This window comes from Plasmopara halstedii (genome assembly GCF_900000015.1).
Source record: "Plasmopara halstedii genome assembly, contig: Scaffold_2386, whole genome shotgun sequence".
NCBI lineage: Eukaryota > Oomycota > Peronosporomycetes > Peronosporales > Peronosporaceae > Plasmopara > Plasmopara halstedii.
Window position 1 is genome coordinate 1,211,570 of NW_020189293.1, and position 10,672 is coordinate 1,222,241.

The window sequence follows — 10,672 nt, forward strand, 5'->3', positions numbered from 1 at the left end:
TCTCTTCTCTTCTCAGAAAGTAAAAAGTCCAAATTTAAAATTAAGAATGATTGTTTCTTGTCATCATGGATATAGATGGATACATAAACACCTTGATATAACGGCTTCGCTGTGACAATACTACGATATGACGGGTCAATCGTGCGAAGCAGTGGTTTCAATGCATAAGTGGCGGGAAAGCTTAATTACTTATTAATGGAGTTACCGATATGGTCCTAGGGACAGTATGGCTCATCTCCCTTTCTCACGCAAAAGCTCTTTTAGGGCTCGAAAACGCATCGATAGGGGGTGTTTGCAGCGAATCGCATGGCGGTGAGGTTACCAAAAGGTATGGTTTCTACCGGAGGAGGAGCTGTACTCTCTATCCGTCATGATTGAGCTCCTTGTTTGCAGATGCACTGAACGCGATAAATACAACAGCCATCTTAAATTGCATACAAATCCTTTCTATCCCTTGTTGGAGAGATGTATTGACAAGAGCTTCACCAATCGTGCAACCCACGGATAAGAATGTGCCCTGGAATCGACTTGATTATCGCAATCCATTATTTCGTCACTAATGGCCCTACCCGAGGAAGAGTGTAAAATAATTCACGCGTTACTACCATGGGAAGCGCGTAGCGTGCATAGTGAGAAAGAGTACTTCTACTCACGTTTCCTTTCAAGAAGGCTATTGTCAAATGGCGATTTGTGCATGCTTAAAAATACTTGGATGATACTTATGCAGCCACGCTGAACCGAAAACGCCGCGTCTCATGAAGGTGTGCCGCGAACACGATGGTCTCCTAAACTTTGTTCAGTGTTTTTAACATGATTGATGAATAATTTTGCCTGTCGATGAGAAACAGCAGTAGCCTTTCACTGCGGGCAGAATCATGAGCGGGATGCTCGGAGTGATTAAAAATGCCGCAGGAACTGTCTGATGATCTAACGCCTTTAATCATCTGGCGACACTGCTTTTCCGATTACATCGTGGATTTGCACGGATCTAATTTGACTTTATACTCGTACATATTTTTGAAAACACGGGGAGTCGAATTACGTGAAGCGACACATCAAACACTTGCGAGCAGTACTCGATATGTTGACAAGTGTGTTTTAGAGCCAGCATGATTTTCTACTGGGTTGCATCATGAAAAGTTGGACATGTGGGCAGATCCCATAACAATTAAGACCATTGTAGTTATGATAGTGTTTCTATTTTAACAAAACACAATGAAGTGGCTTGGCTTGACAAACTACTTGCACAAGTACAGAGCAAACTTAGTTGACATGTCAAGTGGTGTTGTTGTGGACAGAAGTTAAGGCTATGAACGAAAGACATATTCGTATCCCTATTTTGGCTCTTCTACTCCAGACCGGACACTTCATCCCGTCTTGTGATACTTGAGGCTTTTCCATTGACTGTTCGTGCTGCTCTTTACTCAAACAGAAGTCGAGGGTCATGAATATGTGATTGCATTTGAGTCTTGTCTGCTCAGAGGGAGACTCTATTCATGACAAGCAGCTACTTGCAATGGAGTATGTCGTCGTCAAGGTTAATGTGCATCTGCTTGGCTTTAAGCCGTTTGTAATCAATAAGAATCTTGCGTTATTGTACACAGCGGCATCATCACCACATCATTCACAAAGAATGACAAGATGTTGTTTTTGTAAAGTATACATTAAATGCAGATAAAGGACGAGTCGGCTTAATGTGGTGGTGGATGCAATTGCAAGACCTGCCTATGTATTGATGGTGATGTCGTGATTCGAGGAGGAAATACGTACAGGGTACGGGGCAGACGCAACATAGAGTGTGCTACTGAAAGCTTCAGAAGACTACGAGTTAATTGCTAACATGTTAACCTATCAATGCGCTCAAGTGCGCGCATTTGCACACCTAAAGCGATTTAACTTACCCCGAAACTTGCTGTAGTACAACGCTGACTCACATCACACTCAGTGTGTAGTTGTGCATTGTGACAGGGACTTTGAAGACAAAGTGCTGTACGAGAGATAAATTACGTCCGCGGCTTCATGGGTAGCACTTCTCAAGCCCTCGGCAACCGGGCCTAACACAACGCGCCCGCCCCGGGCGACGAATTTTTTCGTTGAGGAGTTGGAGGGCGTCGACTACTCCTTTCCCAGCATGGGATAACAAGGAAGGTGAAGTGCGCCAACCCTTTAGGTAGCCATTTCGAAACAGATAACAATACTGCCCAATGAGCGCTATGTCTTGATGGTTCAACATGTATAAGTTAGTAGGTACATATGTACACGTGAGAAAGACCAACGAGGTACTCCTTCGCCACATTCGGCACCATCTTTTGCCAGGATCAGGATCGCAGAGTGTTGTCAGTCTATAAGTTAAAATTTCATGTTTTGTCTGCCAGAAAGCGCATCCGGTTATCCTGGCATTGTGGTCTTTGGAGACCGTCTGCGCAAGATGGCTCGTTGCTATCAGCAGTACTGTAATCAATGAGGATACAGCTGATCCTCGATAAAACGTTTCGCAGCCAAAACTCACCGGTAACCAAATTTAAAAAAAAGATGCGCTTTGCAGCCAAGATTGGGCAACCCATGTTTAAGGTGCTCAGCATCAAATTAATATGCGCAGCACTGCCATATAAATTTAGATCGCGAAGCTTAACGTGTTGATCGAAGGGTGGTGGGTATCATTCGAAGATTTTGCGCGGAGAGACAGTGGTGCCGAAGAAAATTTCAATCATTAACTTGGCACTGATTAAAAGCAGTATAAGTCTTCCTGATGATACACACAGACTTTGACTTAAATGGCTCATCTAATCTTCGTGCTTTTTTGACCCCACCGCGAAATGGCTCCGGTCGTAGTGGGAGGAGACCGTCGACTCAATTCGACTTAATGATCGGAGTCCCGTACATCATAGCGTGACCAGTGATTTAATCACAATAATATTAAGCCTCACGCGCAGGGTGCATGATGCTATGACCGAAAGGTCGAATGCTCGAAAGCATAACGCCGATGCAAGAGGTGAGCACGGTACACACGAATCGATTAGGGAGTTAATGATTTGATTGAATTCAGTGGTTACCCTTCGGGTCTGCCATCTATACGACTGCGAACCGACTACACTACACCGCAGGCACGCTGAAAAAGAGATTAGAGTGTGCCATTTAAAAATTTTCGAGAATTCAAGCCCATTCTGTACTGTTCGTGGGGCTCCCAAAATCATACCATGATTCCGCCTCGACAAGCCAGTCAGATATGAAGATATGTTGTAAATATCCAGCGTCACTCCCATTCTGTACAATTGAACTACTTACTGTTGTAGAAGAAAAACGCGGCTCTGAGCCACTACGCGTACGCAGTTCGATGGCGAAATTTAGAAGGAGCATCCAAGATCTGAGTCATCTCGAATTCGGACGCACACCGAGTATCCCGAAGGGAACCGACATCCCGGCATATGACATAAGTGAGGCCTCAATTCCCAATAGTTTTCAGCACAATGGTGTCTCTTCTATTTCAACAAATGCTTTAGAAGTTCTGGTGCACACGCAGGCCAACCGAACTTTCAACGTGAAATTGGACCGCTCCTTACTCATTGGGCAGCTCTCATAAGTCTTTTCGATTGGCTCCTTACCACCTGCGCCGTCGGCCTTTGTCTTCGTTGAGAAATGTCAGGGTTGCTTGTCTTCCCACCAGCGAGTGGGGGTCGGTCTCGATGATTATGACATTTGGTTGGTAGCTGTTACAGCTGTCCCTAGGAGGCAAGCAGCAGGAACTGGAGGCGATGGACTCTCACCTCGACGCCCGCGGCGAGCATTATACTTCGCAAAAAACAAGCATGAGTTGATCTCCTGAAGGTCAGCAAAGCCTGAGGAGATTTGGTCTGTGACTCTTGGTGCTCGTTTTTGTTATCGATAGGAGCAAAAGGCCCGCTCGCATAGGTATGCAAGGAGTCCGCTTAAGCGCAGGCGGCAACTTTAAATGCTTTGAAACCGAAATCACAGTGTGATGATCGCGGCAAGGTTTGATGTGACTCCTGCGATATGAGAGCAGCAAGCTGGACTCCTCCAGCCTTGTCCAGTTCGTTGATGATTACTGAACATCGGCTGAGTGTCAACACAATCCGCCTTACGAAATGAGTAAGTAACATGTGACTCACTTAAACAGGGGGCCGAGTACAGCAGCGCCTCCTTATCGGTGAGTAGCTAAGCAATGTGACATAAGGTAAGACGCAGAAATGTTTGGTCAGAGTCTGGGGGTCACTGCGACTGTTCTCGCTGGAGAAACATGCAGCGGGGCTGCCGTAGCAGGAAGCTAAGCTAAGATCACTTAATTTACGTTCTTTCCAAGAACCAGTACTAGTGTAGCGAATCGCAATCCGCTACTTCTGAGTACTTACAACCTTAATCAAGGTAAGCGAACACTTCTGTTCAAAACTGAAATTGTATTTAACTGTTTTATTTGCGGCAGAGCCGCTAATATCATAAGCCCTAGGTTTTCCTAACTAATATTTTAATACCTTATTAATATAGCAAAACCTAATCAAATAGTAATATGCATTACTACTGGCAATCCTGCCACGTGGTGGCTTCTTGTTACGGTAATTCCACACCACTGTGTGATTACACTAACTGCGTAATACACACCTGCACGAGCTTGTGCGACCCGCCCTTTCTTACAAGGGTAGGTGTTACCCTGTCACACTCCTCCCAATTAAAATTGTGAATATCCTCAATTCACATTTACCAATCGCTTCATACGAGGCTCGCGTGTCTGAGACACCATCACCTTCTTAATAACAACTTTAAACCTTCTCAGCTCTATGAGCACTGGGTCTACAACACGCAAACCACCCAGCCTAATTGGCAGAGATGGCACCCGCAGGCAAAGCCTTTCTTCTACTGCACAGGATGAATTTCTAGAGAGTACGTCCGCGGCTTCATGGATAGCACAACCCAAGCCCTCGGCGACTCGCGGTCGCCTTCGACCGTGAGTCGGTCACTCCTTTCCCAGGATAGGATGACGAGAAAGATGAAGTGCGCCGACAGCAAGGCGGGAACTGGGCTCATACCTTGCGGTCCCCGACTTCTCGGCTTCCTGGAGAAGTGGTATCTATCGTTAGGCGACTACGTAGTCGGGTGATCACTACACAAGCTGAGCTTAATCAGAGGAAAGCTCGGCGAGCTCGCTTTTTGGCGCCCCAAGAGATCACAATGGATCGGTACTAAGCTCGAATTCGAGCTCGAAAGTGCTCCTGTTCCCGCAATGCAGACCATTTCTGTAGTTCTCGCCCCTGGCGACACCGCTGCAGATGACGATGAGCCATTTGAGCGATGGGTGCAGCGGCACCGAAAACTTTCCTCGCTGTCTACCTTATAGCAAAGCCAAAAGAAAATGAACGTGCGCGTTGAGAGATTTGAGTTTGCAAAACTCAGGGCGCAACGCCATTTTCCTGCGTATTGTCGCCCTGCGACATATGGAACAATCCATAACGCTCCCGCGAGCTCTGTGGTTTCTCACACGGGTGAGGCTACGACCACAGCAACTCAGAATCATAGCTTGAGCTCAGCTCATGGCCTCCGGCTTCCGGACTACTGCCGAGAAACATAGTGCGCAAGACGATGCGAAGTGTCATGATCCTTCTGATCACAAGCGTCTATGACGTCTGTGCAGTCTTGCTGAAGTGGCACCTCGAATTCCCGCGAGCTCTCGGAGTCTAGGTATTTCCGCCACTTCTCAAGATACTAAATCCGACCCTATCGACGACGTCGACCCACAAGACGTTCCACGTGATAGCGCACGCCACTATTCTTGATGACAAGAGTCGGCGGCAGGCAATTACAACTTGGTCGATCGCCGTCCGGTGACCCGCGATACTCTTCGAGCCCTCGGGGGACAAGGTGGGTCTCCATCGGGGTTCCGCTGAACATCATGCTGAGGTCGCATACCGCTGCGCGGAAGACCTCGAGAGCTTGGAGTACTTTGGCACCGACTGCCTTACGTTGAAGACTATCGCGCTCTATCGGAGTGGATCCTAGCCGTCGAGCAGACGAATGCGTAACTTCGTGCGACGATGGAGCACCTGGCGCCGTCGAAAACGGAAATTGCTGCACTCCGTGATCAGAATCAGTTGCTGGCTCAACTTCTGGCTGGCCGAGCGCCCTTGGGCATCGCCCTGCGCCAACGCTTCCATGTTCACTTGCGCCGGATCCCGGTACGGCTAAAGAAAGCCCACATAAAACACCGGGTGTGTGCGTATCTTTCTTGGAAAGTATAGCGCTTCTGCAAGGCCTCGCCTGGCCACGACTTTCAAAGATCCAATGACGGAGCTTCATCCTAAAGACTGCAGAAACTGCATGTGTAGGAAGTTTCTTAGCATTTAATAGATTCAGGTCTCCGACCTCAATGTTTTTAGCCTTTCTTTCTTTTCCGTCTGCATGTCTTGGCTTTCAGCCATCGCATCGTGAACGTGTCTTAATACTATCAATCTGGTAGACAGGAAGTCATCGACGTCTTTACGCACAGTGAGGGGACTGAAATCAGCTTACCGTTCGGCAAATTTCCCCCCACCAAGCCCTGAACCGTGGGATGGCGGCGTCTGCGGGACGCGAGTATTAACTAGCCTGTTCACGTAGAACGGCGTGTGGTCGGTTGATAAATGCACTGTATTGTTTAGAGCAAACTTTACGAGTGGCAGCATGGTGGCGTCTCGTCGCGAACGCTGCGAAGAACGTCTTCAGCGACGCGATTTACGCGCTCAGTTTGACCATCGTTTTGCGGATGGCTCGCTGATAACATGGTAAATTTGGTGCCCGGAATACAAAATATTGTAGACCAAATCTTCCCAGTGAAGCGTGGTTCTCTATCAGAAACAATTGACCCCGGGAGTCCATGTTGTCGAAAGACATATCGACAGACAGCGTCGATGGTGTCGGCACTGCCGCAAGATGAGCCATTTTGCTCAAACGGTCCACAAAGACCACCATACTAGTGTTGCCCGCCGACCTCTTCGGCAGGCCAAACACAAAGGCCATACTCAAGGCACCCTTCGACACATCTCACTTGCTCTCACGCACGATTCCTGCCTCGTGCTTCGCACGGAAAAAGGCGTCAATGACGTCACCCTGTTCTTTGGGCAGGGGCCATTGGCGCGCTACGCAGTATTTGGTTCTCGGAACCAGGTCAATTTCATGACGCACACCTCGGTCCGCTAGTAGAACCTACAGCAGGTCTCTGGAGGCGACGTCTTGGAATTGCATCACCAAAGTATAATACGGATTCGAAGGATCCTTCAAAATTGACGATCCACTTCGTACGTTCAGCACCTTCGTACGAGAGGTTAATCTCCTCGTTCGGTGATACAATGACCATCTGGTTTCATTGCCTGCCTTCAAGGCACCACCAAACTCTTCAAAGGACATCTCGTTCAGCCCAAAAAGAGCATATACCCGAGGAAAAGCCTCGAGGGTGACGTCACCGTCTTCCGCTCCTGTCATGCATAGCTGTGCGCTATCGTCTACGGTAGGCATACCCTGGGTCAGGGTCAACGCCCCGCGTCTTGCAGATAACATACAGCTTCGCCGTCTCCACTCCTTAGAGATTTTACTTCTCGGCGAGACCAGTGGGAACACGCGCTCGGCGTCGTCCAGTATCCCCACTCCCTGTTCCATCGGAGCCTTGGTGCTATTAACATCATCCGACAAAGAGCTGCTACTTCCGCAGTCTTCGTCCAGTGGATAAAGTACCACTCCACTCGCATCAGAAGAACCTTGCCCAGGATGCCTCGGATCTCTTCAATCATGCCACGCTTGGCATGCAGCATCTGCTTCGTAACGTGAGCAGTGCTCAGTGGGTTTTATGCCACTTCACGTTCAGCCCGCGAGCCACGCTCGGGACTCTTGTCCAGGACACCTTTGGTGTTTGACAGCTCGGTCTTTCCGATATTTAGCACATTGACTTTCACGGTCCAGTGCCGGCGCCAATAGCGCTCCTGGTTCTAGCAAAGGTGGATTTACGACTCATCAAAGCTCCATAAAAAGACGTGCGTGTAGCCCAAGTTCTTCGACCTCCAATTAATCCATGCTTTCGGACACCTTACGCCACCAATCCAGGAGAGAAAAGCATGCGCTCGGGGCAGCAGGGGTCTAGTTAATTTGCATTTTTCATGACGAACGCATTTTTGAGTAGTGAATGTTGGCGGAAGAACCGAAGAGTGTCGCATTCGATACGTACGCCTGGTGAGAAAGATCCGCTCATGGTGTTCCAACCATGCCATACCAATGATAAAGTCATACATTGCGTCCAAGTCTACGACTAGACAGCGTTCCACGCTATGAAATCAAGGAACTTGACACCAAGGTCCTCAGGGACCCTAGGCACAGTGACACAAGGTTTCGTCGCTAAGCGGACAGTGACGGTGTCACTCATCGCACTTCCAGCGCCTCAGCATACAGCTGACTTCCTTCTATTGTGGACGCACCAGAATCGATAAAGGCTTATCAAAGCCCTTCACGGTTGCTTTCCCAACCAGCAAGACCGTCTTGCACACACGTTCCGTGTTCAAGAGCACGCAGCTCTTCGGGGCTGAACCCTGCTGTTCTCTTCCTCTTTGAGGCACAACAGAAATCAGTCCTTCCCCAGTAGGGCGCTTCGCGCCTACTGGGTTCTCTCGTTTCCCCGCGTCAAATCAGATTGGTTAGAAGCGGGACGTCGGTGCGACAAACATTTACGCGTCTTGCACAAGGGACAAGCCGTCCGAAGAAGTCGGGTATTGCCACAACACCGTCGGGTGTTTACACGCTACTCAACAGCTCGGAGCTATCCCTCCTCCATCTCAGCATAGCTGAGATCCTTTAGCTCAGGCCCGAACGACGAGCTCTGAGGGTGCGCATTCCAACCAAGCCGTGCAGACTCGAAATTGAATTGGGCATTAAGTGCCGTGTTCACCACTTCTTCAAAACAAGACGGATGCACACGAAATACTTTTATTCTGGCACGCCAGTGCGGAGGCCCTCCATAAATACAGCCACTGCGACCGCCACGAGAAGAGGATCGCTGCCATCCCGGCAATGAGGGTTCTCAAACCTTGGACAAGGTCCACCAACTCCTTTTTGCCCTGTTGGACAGCAGGGAAACGCGATTGCATGCAATATGCCTGATTAGGCGAGAACCCTCGCTGATGCATCAGCTACTTCCAGGAAGGGAACGCAGCTTCAACCGAAGCATCGCAAGTTAGTGTCCAATCTCGCGCTCGGCACACGAGCTTGGAGACAGCTAGCGTCACGCGCTGTTGCTCGTTTTGAAGCATGGCGGATGCCATAGCCATCTCGACCACTCTCATCCAGACCAGGTAGTTCTCTCCATCCTTAACCTCGAAGGTCTTAACGCTCACCATGAACGGCCTTGGTTGGGAGGAATCATCCGTCATCGACAGTGGCGTCATGGACACAGACGACGCTGACAGCTTCTGCCGTAAATGCTTTAACAGAGCATTTTCATAGCTTGAAAACGCCTCTTGGCGCACGCTTATGGCCTCGGACCCTCGCGCAATGAGGTGCTCCACGCCTTCAGGGCCCAGCAGGGACATCAGCTTATTAAGCCCGTCCTGAATACCATGGGGCAACTAGAAATGTTCTTCCATTCTCACAGCAAACCAGTCAAACGTAAATACTAGTAATATCTATTTTATGTAGCAAAATCTAATTAATGTACTTATGCATTACAGCTGGCAATCCTGCCATGTGGTAGCTTCAAGTTATGATGTAACCACGCTTATGTGTGCTTACACCAACTTGTGTGATCCACACCTATGTAAGGTCACACCATCCGCCCTTTTTTACAAGGATATGTGTAACCCCGTTACAAAATATTCATCAAGAAATTCCGTTAGTGGGTCGGTCGTAAAGACCTCGCTATTTTTAGGCGCTCGCTGAGACGATTATTCGAGTGTACGGAATCGGACCCCGGTCTGAGTATGCTCTGCGAGGCAGGCACATTATGTACAAAGCGAGGAGTTAGGCTCGATGCGCAGTGGTTGCTCGTGGGGCGGTCACTCTTGCACAGTATTCTTAGTAGCAAAGGAAGTGCCCTGTGTAGTCAACATCTTAGTTGGGGGTCGTAATGTGTCTGCAACCTTGTCTACCTACACCGTACATTTTTGTTACAATTGTATAAAATAATATGCTGTAAGCTGTACTAGATCCACATTGCACTTTTGTGTAGTTATCAAATTTTTACGTAATGAAGTATCCAAAAGTGTTATGATGATGGCATTTTAGAAATGAAAGGTTCGTGGTAGTTGGCTGCTAGCCGAATGTCAAGATATATCAAACGTATCTATAAATACAATATTTCGAAATAGCAGAGCAAACCAGACAACTAGTTACGGTACGAACCCAATCTCTGTGCGTCGTTAAACCGGATTCTTTGAGTTAAAGCTCTCTACGCGGCAATGCTGTTGCACATGGTGCTGTGTAACGACCCGCTCAGATTAAACGCCCCAATCAATTGCATTCGCTTAGATCAACCCAGCGGGCTTACGCAGGAGGCGCTGAAAGAGACAATATATATGATTAAAGAATAAGCTCAAGTAATTCACTTCTCGCGTAAGGCCACAAGGAACCTTATGATCATAGCTTCATGGAATGTTAAGCAAAAAGCAAAATGACATATTCTCATTAGATAAGCTATAAACACGGGATTGCT

General features: G+C 48.2%; 1 protein-coding gene across 1 annotated transcript; it reads left to right on the forward strand.

The window, feature by feature from the left end:
• Positions 1 to 3,226: 3,226 nt before the first annotated feature.
• Positions 3,227 to 3,580, forward strand: PHALS_03695 (uncharacterized protein; the record flags this gene model as incomplete). The annotated part of the gene is made up of 1 exon (XM_024717953.1): positions 3,227 to 3,580. The coding sequence occupies one exon, from the start codon at positions 3,227 to 3,229 to the stop codon at positions 3,578 to 3,580; it is 354 nt and encodes a 117-aa protein (XP_024583400.1).
• Between the last annotated feature and the right edge of the window lie 7,092 nt (positions 3,581 to 10,672).